Genomic DNA, 19,758 nt, shown 5'->3' with positions numbered 1-19,758 from the left:
CATTTTGGGGGGACATGATTCTATCCATAACATTCTGCATTCTGAACTGATCAGAACAAATCTGGAGTATTTAATCGTTGTTATTGTTGTCGAGTCAATTCCAACTCATGGTGACCCCATATATCCAGAGTAGAACTGCTCCATAGAATGTTCAAGGCTGTGACCTTTCAGAAGCAGATCTCCTGGCCTGTCTTCTGAGGTGCCTCTGGGTGCATTTGAGCTGCCAACCTTTCAGCTAGTAGTTGAGTGCTTAATTGTTTGTGCCACCCAAAGATACCTTGTGTTTAGTTAAAACGGTCAAATTTTAAAAAGTAACATCTCTTATCCATCCCTTTCTTTCCATGCCCACTATCAGGAGATGTCATCTCAGATCTGGTGTGGTAGATTGTTTCCAAAGATAGCCCAGCAATCCCTCCCATCTCACAAGCCTTTGGCAGCAACACTTTGTCAATCCTTGAATCAAAAGGTGGAGTCTGTTCCTCTTCCTAATGAATACGGGCTGGCCCTCCGTCTTATTCTGACCAACAAAAAGTGATGGGGTTTGACTTAAAACCTAGGCCTTAAGGGGTCTTGCAGTTTCTGTTTTTGTCTTCTTGGTTGTCAGCCACTCAAGTCAAGAAGCTGGGGATAGACGACAGACCACGTGAGGAAAAAGGTCACCTGGAAGAGAACTGAGGGGTGCAGCCAACTGCTAGCACCAAGATCCCAGACAAGTGAAACCATCTTGGATCTTCCAGCCCCAGTCAAACACACCACATGGAGCCAGAATGAGCTGCCCCACAGAACTCTGCCTGAATCCCTCATTCACAGAATCATGAACAATAAAATGGCTACAGTTATAAGCCACTAAGTTTTGGGGTGAGTGTGTAGGGAAAGAAGATCAACAGGCAACTGAAACACCAGGATCACTAATATGAGCTCCTAATTATTATCCATCATCTATAGGATCCTTATGAGTTAGAATTGACTGGATGGGGTTTGGTTTATAAATTATTCTCCATGGCATAGCATGGTCCTTAAGTATGGAAGGTGAAGCCAGATTGCCTGAGTTTGAATCTATTTGTTTGACCTTGGGGAAATTATTTACCTTCATTTTCTTCATCTATAAAATGCAGCTAAAAACAGAACCTACCTCTGTTAAGTTGTTAAAAGAATTAATCCAAAGAGTTTGGAATAGTGCTGGGAACATGGTAAATGCTCATTAAATTTTAACTAGTATCATTAATTTTTTTTTTCCAGTGCTATCTGATAGAACTTTCTGCAACAATGGTAATGTTCTACATCTGTATTGTCCAATATTGCAGCCATTTATGTCTATAAGACCTTAGAATGTGGCTCAGGCCACTGAAGAACTAAGTTTCTAATTTAATTTTAATTAATTAAACTTTAAATAGCTGGTGACCACCATATTGGAAAGGAGCCCTGGTGGTGCAAAGGTTAAGCGTTCAGCTGCTAACTGAAAGGTTGGTGGTTTGAACTCACCCAACAGCTCTGTGAGAGAAAGACCTGGTGATCTGCTCCCAGAAAGATTATAGCCTAGGAAACCTTATGGGGCAGTTCTACTCGGTCATAATGGGTTGCTACGAGTCAGCGAACAATAACAATACCGTATTGGACAAAGTAGAAGTCTATTCCCATTCTAATTAATCTAACATGTTGCTGGGTGCTATCGAGTTGATTCCAATTTATAGCAATCCCATATGTTATGGAGTGAACTACCCCATTGGGCTTTCTTGGCTGTTATCTTTATGGGAGCAGATCACCAGGTCTTTCACTCACAGAACCATTAAGTCAGCAGCCGAGCACTTAACCATTTTCACTGCCAGGGCTTCTTTAGTTTAACATAATCTTGCTAAAAGAACAAGGCACAGGGCAGCAGAAAATCACCTTAGGACCTGTCTTTTACAAGACTACAAGTACATAAACAGTAACTAGACATGGTTAGAGAAAGATACAGCTCTATCAGCTGGTGGTTTTTGGTTTTTTAAAAAGACCTCCCTCCGACATCACCAAAAGGAAGGGGGCCCTGTCTTAGTTATCTAGTGCTGCTATAACAGAAATACCACAAATGGGTGGCTTTAACAAACAGAAACTTATTTTCTCACAGCTTGGGAGGCTAGATGTCCAAATTCAGGCTGCTGGCTTTGGCTCTAGGAGAAGGCATTCTCTCCCTGCCCATTCTGGAGGAAGGTCCCTGTCTCTTCTCTAAGATGATAGAGACTTCCCCAATAGCTCTCACTTCCTGTTGAGCCCTCACCGGAACTGCTTTTGACATCCGTAATTCTACCAACACTCTCTTCAAGGTAATCTAGGCTTTTACAATTAGGCACCTTAAAACTCTTCCAGCCTTCATCCATTACCCAATTACAAAACCACTTCCACATTTTAAGTAGCACCCCCACTTCTAACTTGATTTCATCTGCATAAAAATGTGAGAACCAGAAAGAGGATTTTCTGCAAAATGGAGTGCACCGTGAGTGCTACAACTAGCCTACAGATGCACTTAGACAATTAACCTTAAAAAATTTTTCATCTTCTGAAAAACAAAACAAAGTTTTAGTAGTTCCCTGACCCCCTCATTTTTCATTTGGCAGAAAGGAACTTTGAGAGAGCGTATGTGTACTAGACACAGCCACATATATTAACGTACATAATTCTTTTAGTCTTTCATTTTTTTCTCAGACCAAGCAAATAGAAGCTCAGAAAAGTTGTGACTTGCCTAAGGACCCAAAGCCAGTTAGTGCCAGAGATGAAATTCAAAACCAGAACTCTGGATTTTCAATCCCACGCTCTTTCCGATAGATGAGAATGCCTCTCCTATCACACCTTTTGAGATTCTCCATCATCTGGTCACCTAGGTAACTATTTCCAGTTAATGCCTTAACTCTTACCAGACTGGTAGCTCTTCCTCCCTTCACTTACACACGCTTTCTTTTCTTCTACTACTACCCATCCTTTCAAGTCCAGTTTAAATTTCCTTTCATGAAAACTTCATCTTCAGTCCCGATTAATTTCCCTCGCCTCTGAATTTTCACATCATTTCTAATGAGCACCACATAATGTAGTGCTCTTTGTTACACTGCTTTTCCCTTAAAAAAAGAAAAAAACCTTTTTTTTTTTTAAGTAGACTGTAATTTCCTTAAGGCCATACTCTTTCGGGAGGGCGATCCTTCCAAATTTCTGGCGATATTCCTCTGAGCTGGGACAGAGTGACTACTAAACTCAACACACAAATACTTCTTGGTTAATTAACGTCAGCTCCAAACTCTTAGGATTCTACTCTTTGCTTAAAATTACCGCGCGCCAACTAATGCAGAAAGAGTAGCGAATCGAAACTACAGCCCCACCAAGTAACGCGCCCCTTCAGTTCCGTCAAGCCTCGCCCACCCTGGTGGTTGCCGATTGGGTGTGGCCCGGCCTTCTGGTGGCCAATGGGGCGTGACGTGGGCGGGTGGGGGCGTGGCTGAGATGGCGAACCTTTGCTCTGGGTCCGTCTCGGTAAACTCCGGTAATCCTCGACAGTTTCCGGCAACGGTCTCCTCCGCCGCCACTTCTCCTCGGCTATTTCCGGTCCCTTTCGGGCCTTCCCGTCTAGCTCCCGCTCGTCGCTTTTCACTTCGGGTATTTCCGTGTCTCGCTCGGAGGGACTCGGCAATTGCTCGGCCTCCCCCATCCCCCGGTAACGGTCGCTGGTGAGTTTAAATGAGCCGGGGCTGGCCGGGCCGGAGCCGCTACGGGGGGGGGCCTGAGGCACAGCAGAAAGTGGGCTTGAGCCTCAAGGATGACGGTGCTGCAGGAACCCGTCCAGGTAATGATAACCCCTTCTTCGAAGCTCGGCTCGCAGCCTCGGCCAGGAAGCAGCGTATGGCCACTCCGCGGCCTGGTGCGGCCTAGGCCGGGCTGCTTCTCCCGCCTCCCCTGATGCCGGCTCCTGCCTGTCCCTTCGTCAGTGCGGCGGCCTTGCCCGCAACCTAAACCTTGACACCCCGGTCCTACAATACTTCTACCCTAACCTGAGCAGGGTGCGGCTACAATACCGCCTTTCCCCTCGGAGCCGACGTCTGGCCAGCCCCTCCTGTCAGTCTAGGGGCCTGGCCGAGCCGGGGGTGAGAGATGAGGGGCCGAAAACTCGCCCCAGGTGTTCTCCTGCCTGAAGGGCAGTTGAGAATCACCTTTGATCGGAGCTTGTGTGATCCTCATAATGGTGTGGGGCAAGTTTGCGGGGGTTGTTTTTGTTTTACATGAGAGGGTGGAAGGGGAGGGTAAGATCGGCATTTTTAATACTAATTTCTGTTTTGGTCACAGCCTTTCTAGTCCACGTTGCTTTTCTCATTGAGTGAATTTTCCACAGGACAATTCCAAGAAGAGAGCTCTTAAGGCCAGTGCTGAGGTGCAAGCACCTATCCAAAAGGAAGGGGGGGTAGAAACACCAAGTCCGGGAGGTTTTTTTACCCCCCCCACTACCTGTGATGAGGGTCAGGAGTATTTTATCGTGCACGTTTATAAACTGTTTGGGAAACGAAAGACTAGTAATGGCTTTTCCATTTCATTGTCTTCAACATAGCAAGGTATGCTTTGACACACAGTGCTCTGTTGGCATCAAAGAAAGCCTACTGGATTTTAAGTGTGGAATGCAGTGCCAAGTCATTTTCCTCCTTCCATCGAAGAAACTGAATCTTGTGTCCCTTGGTGATCGACCAGGTTTGGGGGACTTTCAACCCACCATATGATCTTTGACTTGATTGGAAGAGTTGACCTCTATCAACTGCTGTCATTGAGTAGTGGATTTTCTTTATTTTAGAGTTACAAAGTGAACTGGTTTTTAGAAGTTACTTCATATTGTCCCTAATAGGCCTGTGGTATCTAATAGTAAATACTTTAATACATCACTACTTCCATATTTCCTTAGTTTTTCTTCATGGCATGAAATACTCATTTCTCCTAGTTTGCCTTCTTCTCTAGCTCTTTACATATAGCAGCTATTAGTGTTCAAATTGATGTATTGTGGGATTCTATTGTAGGAAATTTACTTGTTTACAAGTTAGTTCTACCATTGCTTCGAAAGTTATTTCTTTCCATTCAAATTCCTCTTACTAATAAAGAATCCCTTTTAAGAGTTTTTTGGACCTAACAGGAGATTAGAAGTTGCTATCTGTACCTTCTTAAATAGCTAAACATATTACTTAAATTGCCTAATTTCTGTTTCATATGCTTGTGATTTTTATCTTCTTATCATTTGTTTTCTCTGACCCCAGAAACTTCTAAGTGGTAAAACAGTTTCATTAATGGCATAGAACTACTATTTAGTAATAATACCAACCTGTATAAAAGCATGGAAAAGAAAAGAAATAGGTAGCCTATTCCAAGATAGTGCCCATCAGGTTTTTCTGTTTTCTTAAAGTACTCTTAGCAGTATGCACTTAGATACTTTTAAGGATTAAAAGTCAAATTAAGCTCTTTTTCCCCCACTAGCTTTGTTCATTCTGGGATGGTGGTAATGAGTTTTAGAATATGACTAGGTGAGAATTTTGGGTGTTATTTATAGTATAAAAGGAAGCCACTCAAGAAGGCATCTTGAGCAGTGAGAGGACCAAGCAGCTTGAGCTGTGGTGATAAAGATCAAATTATGAAGGATAGCGCTGAAAATGGGAAAGAATTACTATGGAAGAGAATAAAAATAGGACTGATGGATATGATTTGTTTTTATAAATATTTTTTTAAAGTATAATGTGCATATATCTGGGAAGGAGTGGGAGTAAGTTGGAAAATTACTTTGTTTCCTTTATTGGGATGCCTCAGGGTTCATAGTATTACTCAGCAAAGGAAAAAATTGAGAGGAAAGATGAGCAAATATTTTCTACTTTTTTTTTCCTTTAAAGTTTTAGCTTGGAAGAGTCAGTCTGATATAGTATATGTGCCTAAATATGATGGAGTCACTCCTCTGCCAAATTACCTCTCATAGAAAATTATTATATTTGAGTTTTTATAAAAATCTCTCATATTATGAGGCAGAAGCTCTATCAGTTATTTTATTTTTAATAGTAACTGTTTGGGGGAAGACACATTACTCTAAATGACTTTAGTCAGTACTGGGCTGGCTGTTTATAAAAGTCACCCGATGAAATTGGTTTTTCATAAAAAGGCAAAGCCATATAGATTTAACAGTTATTCCTGGGGGAGCACTTCGTAGTTAGAAGTGTCGGATGAAGTTTAAACATGCCTCAGAAATCACCTTCATAAGGAGTGTAGTACATGGGTACTATATGTACAGTGTCAATGTGGAGATCACTAGATAGTGTAGGAGTACTTTTAGCTTGGGGTCAGATGTCCAGGGAAAGCATCTAACATGGATTCAAAGTACCATATTTCACGTAATTTAGAATTGAGGGTGGTATACTCTGGAAGATCATGTTAGATAACTAAAAAAAGTGGCTCTGATGATAATAGATACTGATGTCAAAGATGCATGTGAACAGTTTGAGTTAAATTGTTTTATGCAATAGGAGTAAAAAAAAATTTTCTGAATATATTTTATGTGAAACTAATAAATTAGTAGGCATTTGACTTTGATCTGCATTCCCAAAAGCTGATATATTCAAGTTGGCTGAAATGCATTTGTTCTTAAAATTTTCTTTGGGAAAATAAGAGATTACCTTATATTTAGGTATAGGCTAGTACCTTGAAGACAGCACTACAAAGGACTTAAAACTGAGAGAATAAACTTTGGGGTAAAAAAGAGTTATTGCAAGTACCTAATAATTTAACCCTTTTATTAACTAGTGTCTTGACATAGCCCTTGTTGTGCCTAAGTTTTGTAGGGAGAGAAAAACGTTAGGCAAATAATCACAAATCAACAATTGCAAACTGAAAATAAGGATACTAAAAAAAAAAAAAAAAAACCCAAACCAAACCCATTGCCGTCAAGTCGATTCCGAGTCATAGCGACCCTATAGGACAGAGTAGAACTGCCCCATACGGTTTCCAAGGAGTGCCTGGTGGATTCGAACTGCCCACCTCTTGGTTGGCAGCTGTAGCTTTTAACCGCCACACCACCAGGGTTTCCAAGGACACTATAGATAGAATTTTATGAGAAATTTTAGTAGGAGGGACCTGACCTAAGCCCAGATGTGAGGTTTGCAATTGGACCACCAAAGTAGGTACTGCAAAGCAGCAAAAAGTTAAGAAGCAGCTTCAATGAAAAAATAAAATTTGAAAGAATATGTTAGACACCTGCTGTATGCTAAGCACAGAAGAGTATGAGACATTTTGAAACCTCTAAAAAGTTTTTTGAGGAAATGACATTTAGGCTAAGGTCTGAAGGTTGAAAAGGGAACAGTAATTTGAAGAACATTACAACCGAGAAAATAGCATGTGCAAAGTCCCCAAGACACAGCAAGCTTGGCATTGGAAGAAGACCAGTGTGGCTGGAGTTGCATAGTAAGGGAGAAAGAAATAGCAAATGATGAGGTAAGCAGGGGCCAGAGGTAAGGAATTCAGCTTTCATTCTAAGTGTAGTGGGAAATCACTGAAGAATTTTCTGCAGAAGGGTGACAATCTGACTCATATTTTAAGATCTCTCTGACTACTCTGTAAGAAATATAATGTGAGGTGGGGGTAGGGGGAGCAGGAATAAAAGCACTGGTCTTGTAGATGATGATAACCTAAGCTAAAGTGATAGGAGTGGAATAGGAGAGGTAGGAGAAAAGTAGATGAATGTGAAAGACGTTTTGGAGATAGAACTGATGAGACTTGGAAATTGATTGAATGTGTTTGTGGGAGGGAATCAAAATGAATTCCTGGATTCTGTTTTGGTGGTGCCATTATAAAAATGGCAAATCCTTTATTGGATGGAAATGGAAGGCAGATTTGAAGGGGGCAATTAAGTGTTCTTTTTTAAACAAATTATAAGCTGGAGATATTTGTAGGATCACCAAGTAGAAATATGGAGACAACTCCTACTAATCTTCTGAGGGTTCTAATCTTGTTGGGAAAATAAGAATGCTAAATAGGAACAATTGGATGATGCCACAAGTCAGTATATATTTGATTGCACAGGTCATAATAAAGGAATTCAGGAAAGAGAAAGATCCTCGTAGACTAAAAAAATGGAAAAGGCTTCTTGAAGGAGTAGAACTTAAAGCCTTAGAATATATTAAGGGTTTGAATTAGTAAAGAATAGAATATTCCTGGCATGGAGTGGCATCAGCAAAAGCCCAATGTTGAGAATGAGAATACTGTTCAGGGAGAAGAGAGCAGTATAATGTTGCCTTGACTAGGATGGGAATTGCAGAGCAGAAGGAAATAGGGCTTCCCTAGCTAGGTAGTGTCAGGTTATAGGGGACTAACCATCTAGGCTGAGGAGTTTGGATTGAATGTATTGGTAATAAATAGCCATTACAGGTTTTTTAGCAGAAAAATTATGTGATTAAAGCAACACTACGGGAAGATTAACCTGGGCCTATTGGGAAGGAGAGAAGGGACAGGGAGACATGCAGGCTAGCAGAATAATCCAGTTACATGGTAGTATAGACTGGGATTTCTCAACCTTGACACTATTGACATTTTGGGCAAGCTAATTTTTTGTTGTGGGGGGCTGTCCTGAATATTGTAGGATGTTTTGTGGCATCTTTGGCCTCTACCCATTAGATGCCAGTAGCACTCTGCTTCTATTTGTGGCAACCAAAAGTGCCCTCCCCCCAGACATTGCCAAATGTCCCTTTGGAGGCAAAATGATGACTGAGAACCACTGATACAAATGTAAACTAAATTAGAATTCTAGAAATGAGGTTGTAATTTACAATATGAAATTTCCACTATGGTTTTTTTCTTATACCTTCTCAGATTATCTAAAGCTTTTATCACCTATTTCTTCTATAGCCTAAAAAAGGGCAACTATTTTCTTTTTTGACAACAACAACAAAAAAACCCAACATTTATAGTAGTCACATTTAAGTCTGAATTAGTTGTACAACTTAGAGAAGTTTGTTTATGCTTAAAATCATACCATTTCAGTCTAGGAAGAGCTAGCAAATAAGGAACTTCGCAATTTAATTTTTATGCCTTTGATTTATCTATCTTTTAAATAAATACAACCTAGAGCTAACCCATTACTTTAATCAGCTGTTGTTAGCTGCCATCAGGTTGATTCAGACTTATGGCAACCCCATGTATGCAGAGTAGAACTGCTCCATGGGGTTTTCAAGGCTGTGACCTTTTGGAAGCAGATCACCAGGCTTGTCTCCTGAGATGCCTAGGGGTGGGTTGTTTAGTAGTCAGCACTTAACCGTTTGTGCCATCCAGGAACTCCTAGTTTAATCAGTAGGATTTCCTTTTAAACTGATTTTAGGGGAGGGCATTGCTCTGTTTGGCTTCATAACTTTCTTTAGCAGTATTTCATCCACCTGGCTTTTGATTTGTCAAACTCTTTGATTTGTTGAACTCTAGAGATGATGCACTGAGTGCTGTTCATTTAGGCGAGGGCCACACCAGCAGCTGGACAGAGGTAAGTGACTGACCAGGAAGCTGATCTTAGCTCTGTTTGTCATCAGCTACCAATTTGTAATGCCTTAGAGAATAATCTGTTCACCACCCCACACCAAGAGATACTGTCATTCAGGAGCTTAAAGGTCATTGAGCAGAGGGGTGATGGAAGCTGTATGTGGTGTTCTCCAAGTGGCCAGTTTTACTTCTGGGATTCACAGGAGTTGGAGCTGGCTGATGTCGTTATCTTTCTCTATTGTTTTTAAGAATTAGTGATAAGGAACAATGTTGTCCTGAGTGAAGCCTGATTTTAAATCAGAAATGCATAGTCACTTGAATATGATTCTTTTTTTCTCCTTTTCATTTTTTAATTAAAAAAAAAAATCAGAAAAAAAGTTCAAAGTTCTAGGACTTTTTGGCCTTAGTATGTGTGTGTCATATTTTCCTGGTGATTGGTAGTACTAAGGTAGCTGGTGAATCATTTGAGTCTTTGTGGCTTATGTGTTACAAAATAAGCAGTTGTATAATGAGTAAGAGTCCACTAGACGGCAATGGGTTTGTTTGTTTGTTTGTTTATAAGAAGCACTGAGCTTCTGTTAGTGGAGGTGGAATAATTTGGAATAAAATCACTGCCACTAAATTAATTAGGCAAGCAAAAAATTGTTGAATTGACAAATGTTATATATATTTTTACCCCAATTGATACCCTTAAGAGCAATGAGGGAAACCCTGGTGGCGTAAAGGTTAAGAGCTATGGCTGCTAACCAAAAGGTCGGCAGTTCGAGTCCACCAGGCGCTCCTTGGAAACTCTATGAGGCAGTTCTACTTTGTCTTATAGGGTCACTTAGAGTCAGAATCCACTCGACGGCAGTGGGTTTGGGTTTTTGGTTTTAAGCGCAATGAGAAGCCACTAGATAGATTTTAAGCAAAGGAGTGATATGATCAGATTTGATTTGTGAAAAGCTCACAGGGAAAGAATGGGCATAGCATGGAAAAGGAATTCAGGGAGACTGAGCCACTACTAAAGTAGTCCAGGCAAAAAATAGTCTGCCTTAAAAATGTAAGTGTTTATTGAGTATCTTCCTTTCACTATTAATGCAGTTGCTTAATTTAAATGAATGTAATTTTGAAAGATACTTATATGCATGATTCCAGAACTCTAGGTCATATCTGGTCTGGTAGAACCCCAGAAAACCAGTTAAGTTTTTATGGTGGTGTAGGATTTAGCCAAGCACTGTGCAAGACTTTTACACATCTATCTAGGAAATAGGGGCTTTTGTCCATGTTTTACAGATAGTGAGACTAAAGTTCAGGAAAGTGCCTTGGCCACCTTGATTAGTGTCAAGGGATCTTCTTTTTCTGCCCTGAACTAGGGTGTGGAGAGCTAGGCATTCAAGAGATTATTGTTGAATCGAATTAAATTTGAATACCCTTTAGCATATTGTTTTCTGAATGACCTTTATTAGTAGTATATTATGAAATCCAGATGTTGAGATTCTCTGAAGAGAATACCTATAGTTTATCACATACCTTTTATCTGTCCCTTTGCCATGTTGTAGTGTGGAGGAGGTAATAGCCTAAATAGCAGTGATTCTATACCATATTTTAAAACCTGTCCTCGCATTTGCTCTGTGCCAGGCCCACATATTTTTGTTCTAAGGTTCAGCTTACCATTGTGCGGTAAGAAAACAAAAGCACCCACAGCAACAGCAACCAAATAAGTGCCTGTGGAATAATGCCTGGCTTATTCATAATATCTTTTTGTCAGGAGAAACCTGAAAATCCAAAATGTTAAGGCTTAGTACAGCACACCTGAAGAACTTGATTTTCTTAAGTCAGTTAAGTTTTAGTTGTTGTTTGCTTTTTACCGAAATCAGGATCGCATAGCAAATGAAGTAGGTACTCAATAAATGTTTATTGGATCAATGCATGTTTTTCAAAAGTAGGAGACATATCAAATGAGATGGTAGGGTGAATTATCTGAGTAGCGTGGAGGGAACTGTACAACATGTTCTAGGCTGCTGTTAACCAGAAAAATCTAAATATATTACAGATATTTATAGATCACACCCATAAGAGATTTTATTGCCCAAAAGCCTGATCTCTTCCAACCCTTTGTCAGACTTTGACTCAATCTACTTATCTAATTAAGTAATTAAGATTTTCTTTTCTTCCTATTTGTAAAAGTCCACATCAGGGTCTCAGCCTTGTTGATTCCTCCTGTGGTGTCCTAGTTTCTGGTGTCACTGACAATCCCTGAAGTTCCTTTGCTTCTAGATGGGTTCTCACATGGCATCTGTCTTCCCCCTGTGTGTGTCTCTGTGTCTATTCTGCTTTTTTCTATAACTCAGAAGTGATTAGGTTTAGGACCCATCCTGCCCTGTTATGGCCTCATTAACATAACAAAAGAAACCCCTATTTCCAAACAGGATCACATCCACAGATACATGGGCCAGGACTTCAATACATATTTTCAGGGAATACAGTTCATCCGTAACAGGCAGTATTGGTGGGATGTGAAAGTAGAGCCGAAAAGGGGATATGAATATATTACTAAGGAGTTTGTGCTTTATTTTGTAGCTATTTATTTGGTAAACTAAGACTTAAAAAAAAAAGACTTAAGATACATTAAATTACTTGCCAAAACATAAAACTAGTAAGTGGTGGAACACAGATTTGAATCCGATCCTCCCACTGTAGTCTTCTGTTTCCCAGTGATGGTGTTTGTGTTTGAGGAAGGTAGTTATGGGACAGGATGGATTGATTACACCAGAGCTTACAGGCAGGAAGGCCATTTAGGAGACCAAGAGTTTTGAGGAAAGAAGATTCTGTTGTAGATGGGACTAGAAAAGGGGATAGATTCAAGGACCTTCCTTTAGGAGAAATTTTGTAAGTGATGGCTAGGTTCACTGATAAATTCATTAAAATCTTTTTAGTCCATGATGTACCCAAATTGAATTACCAGTACATTAATTATTTCATGTATACTTACCCAACATCTGTGACTTTGTATAATAAAAGACATTTTGGGTTTCAAACAGAACATCTTTCCTAGCCCTGGCAGTACTAATTCCACTCGAAGTATTAGTGGTTGTCATTATGTTGTTATCTGTCATGGCTAACACCCACACTAGGATCAGGCCGTTGTGATCCATAGGGTTTTCCTTCTTTTTAACTTTATTTTGTTGTTGAAAATATGTGCAGCAAAACATATACCAATTCAATTGTTTCTACATGTATAATTCAGTGGCATTGATTACATTATTTGAGTTGTACAACCATTCTCACCCTCCTTTTCTGAGTTGTTCCTCTCCCATTAAGATAAACTCATTGCCTTCTAAGGTTCCTGCCTAATCTTTTGAATGGCTTTTCTCACCTTGAGCTCATATATAGATAGTTCTTAAAAGAATACGATACTTAAGGCAGACTTTTTTTATTAATTAAGCTAAACTGTTGTTTGGTTTTAAGAAGATTCCAGGGGCTATTTTTGGTTTAAGTTTTAAAGATTATCTCAGGGCAATAGTTTTAGGGTTCACCCAGCCCTCTTGGCTCCCGACAGTTTGGAGTCCCTGAGAATTTGAAGTTCTGTTCTGCATTTTGCCCCTTTTGATCAGGATTCTTCTATAGAGCCTTCGATCAAAGCGTTCAGTAATGGTAACCTGGCACCATCCAATCTCATGGGAAAGAAGGCAGTTGTTGATGGAGGCAATTAGCCACACCTTCCATATCCTCCTCCCATTTCTGACTCTTCTTCATCTGTTGCCTGAGCAAACAGAAACCAATTGTTGTGCCTTGGATGGTTGCTTGCAAGCTTTTAAGTCCCCAGGCACTATACACTGAGCCTAGGCGGTAGAACAGAAGCACTAAATATGTTATGAGGCCAATTCACTAGAATGTCCCATGAAACCATGACCCTAAACCTCCAAAACAAGGGGCCAGATTCTGTGAGGTTTTTGGCTGTACATAAGCAGCCTTAGCAGCTATTCTTTTTTTTTTTTTTTTTGGTCACCGTTGTAAATATATCTCAATTGTAAATGTATCTATCATACAAGATAAGGTTTTCATCGATTTTTGGGAGTGGATTACCAGGCCTTTCTTCCTCAAGGTATTGATGTTGTCGTTGTGTGCCACTGAGTCAATTCTGACCCACAGAGACCCTATAGGGCAGAGTGGAACTGCTCCATAGTGTTTCCTAGGCCATACTCTTTATGGGAGCGGATCACCAGGTCTTTTCCTCCATGGAGCCTCTGGTGGGTTTGAACTGCCAACCTTTCACTTAGCAGCTGAGCGTTTAACCATCGCACCACCAGGGCCTGTTTAATGCAAAAGAGACATACCTTTCTTGGTCAGTAACTTGTCTTTTTCCCCTTTCTTTTAAATGTCTAAATTCAGTTCCACAGATATTTATTTTTTCTTCTTTCTTTTAAGTATCTAAATTCAATTCTACAAATACTTATCGAACACCTATTATATGTCAGTGCCTAATACTGCATCCTATTAGTTCCAGCTTTGGCTGCCTACAATATAGATAGACCAGTGATTCTTAATGAACCAAGGTATCTGTGACCCCCTAAGACTGTATATAAATTTTTTAATATACAGTTGTCCCTGGGTGTCTGTCGGGGATGGTTCCAGGAGCCCCAGAGATAACAAAATCTGGGGATGCTCAAGTCCCTTATATAAAGTGGCATAGTATTTGCGTATAATTTACGCACCTCCTCCCTTGTACTTTAAATCATCTCTAGATTACTTATAATACCTAATGCAATGTAAAGGCTATGTAAATACTTATAAATACAAAATACTTTGTATAAATACAAAATACTTTGTAAATAGCACTTTAGGCTCCTCTTAGCCTGTGATTGCTTTGACCACTTAATTGCTTTTTAGGAGCCTTTTTTTTTTTTTTTTTCCCCACAGAAACAGAGTCCACACAATACAAGTAGAGAACAAACAAGACACAAGGCGAACAATGCCTAAACAATGAGGGCTAGAGAGAGACTGAGGATCTGTGAAATGGTGGGAGGCTACAGCAGAATATGCCTACACATCATTTCATTTGCGTGGATTCAGTGTAGTGCCCAGCACGTGGCAAGTTCAAGTTTTGCTTTTTGAAACTTTATTTTTTTCCTTCCAAATATTTTTGATCCCTAGTAAATCTGCAGATGTGGAACCCACAACTGCATATGCAAATGTGCTTTCGTCTGTGGAAGGGATCTATAGCTTCTATAAGTTTTTCAAGAGTGTGCTGTAAGAGGGACAGAACCACATGTCTAGAAAAGTGAAAGAATGGCTCTGAACCCTGAATGCTTATCTGGCACCAGTGGAAAGATTTAAAAATTATCCTTAAACTCAACCCAGGAATTACGTTTCAGTGGATCTGGGGTAAAGTACCACAAGCCAAGGTTGAGAGCCACTGCTGTAGACAGGAGTAACACTAAAATGTACTCTATGAGAGCAGAAACTGTTGTTCGTTGCCATACTTCTAGAGTGCGGAAAGTGCCTGCACTCAGTGAACATTTATTGAATGAATGGGTACTAAAAAAAACAAAAAACCAAACCAGTTGCCTTTGAGTTGGTTCCAACTCATGTGACGCTATAGGACGGAGTAGAACTGCCCCATTCAGTTTCCAAGGAGCATCTGGTGGATTCGAACTGCTGACATTTTGTTTAGCAGCTGTAGCTCTTAACCACTATGCCACCAGGGTTTCGGAATGAGTACTAGAGCCCTCCAATGGAAGGGAAAAAAAATCTTTATGCTAGGTAAAAGCTTTAATATATATTCCCTAGATTTCTTCCCCAATAATTGTATACCTTTATACTTTAAATAGCTAAGTATGTTGTTGATATCTACCACAGACAGTGGTATCCGAAGTAGCCAACAAACCATTATTCTTAGGTAAGGTGTAAGAACCTCAGATCCCTTGGCTAATGGTCTCTGAAGAGTCAGCAGTAGCATATATGGTAGAACATTTTATTGGGGGTTCTGGCTCTTTAGCACAGCTTGCTTGGTACCTTTTATATTTATATTTAGGTGGCTCAAATTGAAGAAGAATCATGGTCATCAAACAAACCTTAACAGGTCCTGTTGCTCGTTAGTGACCCTCTGCTTTTTTCTCTTCCTATCCTCTTTATTCCCCATATAACAGGGAGAATCTTGAGATTACTAATGAATCTTTTTAATGTGGTATATTTTAGTATTCTAAGTGTTCTTTTCTGTAAAATTGAGGGGCATCATGGAATGAATTTGTATGGAGGTGTTCCAGAAAGAACCATCTATGGCAACTGACAGAAAACTGAACCGTGGCAAAATTACAATTATATGAACCCCTTTGTCTTCTGGAAATTATGAGTTGAGGGGGGTGTTGTGATAAATCAGGATTTTTGGCAACAATTTATCTTTAGTACAGAGCCTATAAATATCTGGAAGTTCCAGGACTTTTCTGATTTAGGGCAGCCTAGAAACTATCATATTTTGATGTACACTGCTGGGATCATTTTACAGGATATGTCAACTACTTCTGAAAATATTGGGAGAGAGGGAAATGAGAGTTATATTAAGTTTCAGACCAAAGGGAGATTTCCTTGTAACCCAACCTCGTTTGGATAGATTGTCAAAGGGGATGGTTTCATGATTATTTACCATTAATATGTAGGATGTTTTAACAGGCATAAGAGCTGGATTAAAACCCAGAAGGAACATGAAGTCCTACTAATGAGAGGCCTTTGAATTTGAGTGATTTAAGCCTTTCTTTTAAAGCAAAGAGACATGACCTGAAGGTGTAGAAATTATTTTACTAACATTGGAGTAACATTGGATGAGACACTTAACCTCTTTGACTCTGGGATTCAGTTGAACCAGGAGGTTTTTAATTAGAATAAATCTTTTAAATCAGTGGTTCTCAAACTGTACGATAGACACGGGTCACCTGGAGATCCTGTGAAACTGCAGACCCTGATTTGCTAGGTCTGGGGTGGGGTCTAGGATTCTTCCCTTCTAGAAATCTCCCAGTTGATACCAGTGTTAACTGCTCGCAGGACCATACTTCGAGTGACAAACTTTTAGATAGTTCTTTGAAGTGACTGGAGGTGAATAGTTTAGGAACACTAACATTGGATCTGTGAGAAAGAAATACTGCCTGTGTTAGTTTACTTGAAAGGAAGATTCAATTCTCGTCTTTCTTTCCCTTTTTCTGGATGGGAATGGTCAAGTCAAACATTTTTGAGATTTTATACAATATAGGCTGTTTAGACAATAATCAAAAACCCCAAACTTATTGCTATTAGTATTATTAATTATAATATTTAAATCAAAAGTCCTCTCCTGGTTTAGTGCTCCTAAAAGTGCTGAGTAAACATTAAAAAGTGTGTGTGTGTGTGTGTGTGTATACATGAATGTAATATATAATAATATAATAAACGTAATTTAAAAAAAGAAATGTGGTAATGATTAGTCTCTGTTGCAAGGACTTGACTCTGTTCTCATAATGTTCAAACAGCCATAGATAGTATGTAAATGAATGGATGTGGCTCATACAAAAATAGACAGCAGGACAGATTTGGTCCACGTGCCATAGTCTGGTGACTCTGGTATGAGATATAAAAAGAATTTCTACAAAAGGGTCAGTAAATATATGCAACATGAACAGTCATTTTCTAGAAGACCAACGAACATGAAATAAAATAAAATACCAGTGAACACATGAAAAGATGTTTAGCTTCATTTTAGTATTCAGAGAAATGTTGATTAAAAGCATGAGATAAGCATTTTGCATCCATCGGATTTGTAGAAATTAAAAAGTTTGACAATAGCGTAGGTAAGGTTGTGTAATGATGGGAACTCTTACACATTGTTGGTGGAGTGTAAGTTAAGCCAATGATGTTAGACAATGATTTGATATTGCCTGGTAAAGATGAACATGTGCATGCTCAACAACCCTGTAATTCCATTCCTAAGTATCAATCCTAGTCTGAGGAGATTCTTACACATGTGCTCCAAGAGACAAATACAAGAATGCTCATTGCACCACTGTTTCTAAAGTTCAAAACACAGAAAACTAAAAGTTATATTGCTTGAGGGTGAAACATACAAATGTATAAAAATTGTAAAGAACACCAAAAGAAAGCTTATCAAAACCAGGGTGGTGATTTCCTTTTCGGGCACAGAGAGAAGTTACGTGACCAAGTAGGGGCATATGGGGGCTTTGAAGGTATTTTTCTTCTTGAGCTGAGTAGTGACTACATGGATATGAATGTTTTTTCTTATTTTTATCTAAAGAGTACTTCCATATGGTATATACTGTATATGATTCATAATTTTAAAAAAGAAAAATATATTCTAATAGGTTAAAGATTATTTCTCTGATAACTTCACTTCCATTTGCATTACAATATGCATCCTTGAGTGGGTAACAATAGGGTGCAATTAAAGCTAATAGATGGGGAACTTTGTGTGGGAGAGTGACACACATTTAAACATGTCCCTTATGTGTATCGTGAAAAATGGTTGAGAACCCACTGCTTTAAGAGCCTGTAGTTTAGTGGGGTAGGCAGACCCGTAAAGAAATAAGTGCAATATCATATGAGTGTTCCACTAGAAGTATATTAAAAAAAAAAAAGCTAGAGATCACCTCTGGAAGACTTTATGGATTAGATGTTATTTAAATTGGGTCTTCTAAGGATGAGCAAGTTATAAGGGGATGAGCAGAGAAGCTCACATTCCCCAAAGAAGGAAAAGCATGTACAAAGGCACCCAAAACCCAGTGCTATCGAGTCAATTCCGACTCATAGTGACCCTATAGGACAGAGTAGAACTGCCCCCATAGAGTTTCCAAGGAGCACCTGGTGGATTCAAACTGCCAACCCTTTGGTTAGCAGCTGTAGCACTTAACCACTATGCCATCAGGGTTTCCTACAAAGGCACAGAGGCCTGAAAGTCCACGGAGAGTTGAGTGAGTCAATTCAGATACATTAGAAGCCATGGTGTAAAGAGCCTTGTCTAACACACGAAGGAGTTTGGACTGTGGGCATCAGGGTTTTATCACTTGAATAGGGATATACAAGACTGTATGCTAGGAGTTGCCAAAAACCCAGTGCCGTCGAGCTGGAAACCTCATGGGGCAGTTCTACTCTGTCCTATAGGGTTGCTATGAGTCGCAATTGACTCGACGGCAGTGGGTTGGGTATGCTAGGAGTTACCTTGAAAATATATATGTATGTATATTTATATTCAGGGAGCCCTGGTGGCGCAATAGTTAACTTGCAAACCACAAGGTTGGCGGTTTGAACCCACCAGAGGCTCCACGGGAGAAAGATGTGACAGTCTGCTTCCGTAAAGATTACAGCCTAGGAAATCGTATGGGGCAGCTCTCCTCTATCCTGTAGGGTTGCTGTGAGTCAGAATCTACTCCATGGCGGACAACAAGTTTATGTTCTTTTTCTTTCTTTACAGGCTGCTATATGGCAAGCACTAAACCACTATGCATACCGAGATGCAGTTTTCCTTGCAGAAAGACTGTATGCAGAAGGTATGCAATCTATTCATTGCTGTAGAGCTATAAATGAAGGGTAAAATATATGGAATGTCATCATGTTTTATGACTATAACAAGATTCTAGGCATTCTTTTGATCCTCACTGTTCTTAGTTATAATTGCATGCTTATTCTGTTTTTTTCTTTGATTGCCACTAGTTCATAAAAACTTTACCTGTTGCTCCCTTATATGTTACTTTTAATAATTACAGGGTTTACTTAATCATTTTCCAATCTTCAGGTGTTTTTTCCAAGTTTTTCATTAGAATAGAGTTTATGTTCTGTGACTAAGAGCATGGATTTAGCCTGTCGCCTTAGTCCAAACCCTAATCTGGTCAGTTAATTGTATAGCTGTGAAACCTTGCATAAATTACCTAATCTCTATTTCAGATTTTCCATCTATAGGGATAATAAAAATTTCTTCATAGAATCAGTTGAAGAACTAAATGAGATAATGTATTTAAAGCACCTTAGCACAGCCTTCCGGCATTGTAATAAATGCTCAGTAAACATTATTTACTATTAACATATGTTTTGTTTCTATCCTAAAATTATTGTAATTCTCTTTGTAAGAAGCTGATATGGATAATTGTGTACAGCTTTTTGGTTTGTTTTGTTTTGTTTTGAGTCATTTCCTTGAGTTGTATATTCTAAAATGAAATTTCCGAGTCAAAGGGTGTAATCAGTTCTACCAGAAATTACCTTTTGTCCAGTTAACTCAGCAGAGAGCTTGTTGTCCATGATCAG

At 39.5% G+C, this 19,758-nt stretch overlaps 1 protein-coding gene across 6 annotated transcripts in view; it reads left to right on the top strand.

Moving 5' to 3' along the window:
* Window positions 1–3,535: 3,535 nt before the first annotated feature.
* The window catches only part of CDC27 (cell division cycle 27), a 70,292-nt gene continuing 54,069 nt past the window's right edge, over window positions 3,536–19,758 (top strand). For 2 of the 6 annotated variants that reach the window (XM_049861619.1, XM_049861618.1), the window contains exons 1-2: window positions 3,536–3,808; window positions 18,932–19,007. In XM_049861619.1, the coding sequence (XP_049717576.1) occupies window positions 3,782–3,808; window positions 18,932–19,007 (103 nt within the window). In that variant the 5' untranslated portion in view covers window positions 3,536–3,781. Of the gene's footprint in view, window positions 3,809–18,931; window positions 19,008–19,758 lie in introns of those variants that run through there. The other 4 variants (XM_049861621.1, XM_049861620.1, XM_049861622.1 and 1 more) reach the window with 2 other exon arrangements.

Source organism: Elephas maximus, chromosome 19 (genome assembly GCF_024166365.1).
Source record: "Elephas maximus indicus isolate mEleMax1 chromosome 19, mEleMax1 primary haplotype, whole genome shotgun sequence".
NCBI lineage: Eukaryota > Metazoa > Chordata > Mammalia > Proboscidea > Elephantidae > Elephas > Elephas maximus.
This window is presented reverse-complemented; position numbering and strand designations above follow the sequence as displayed.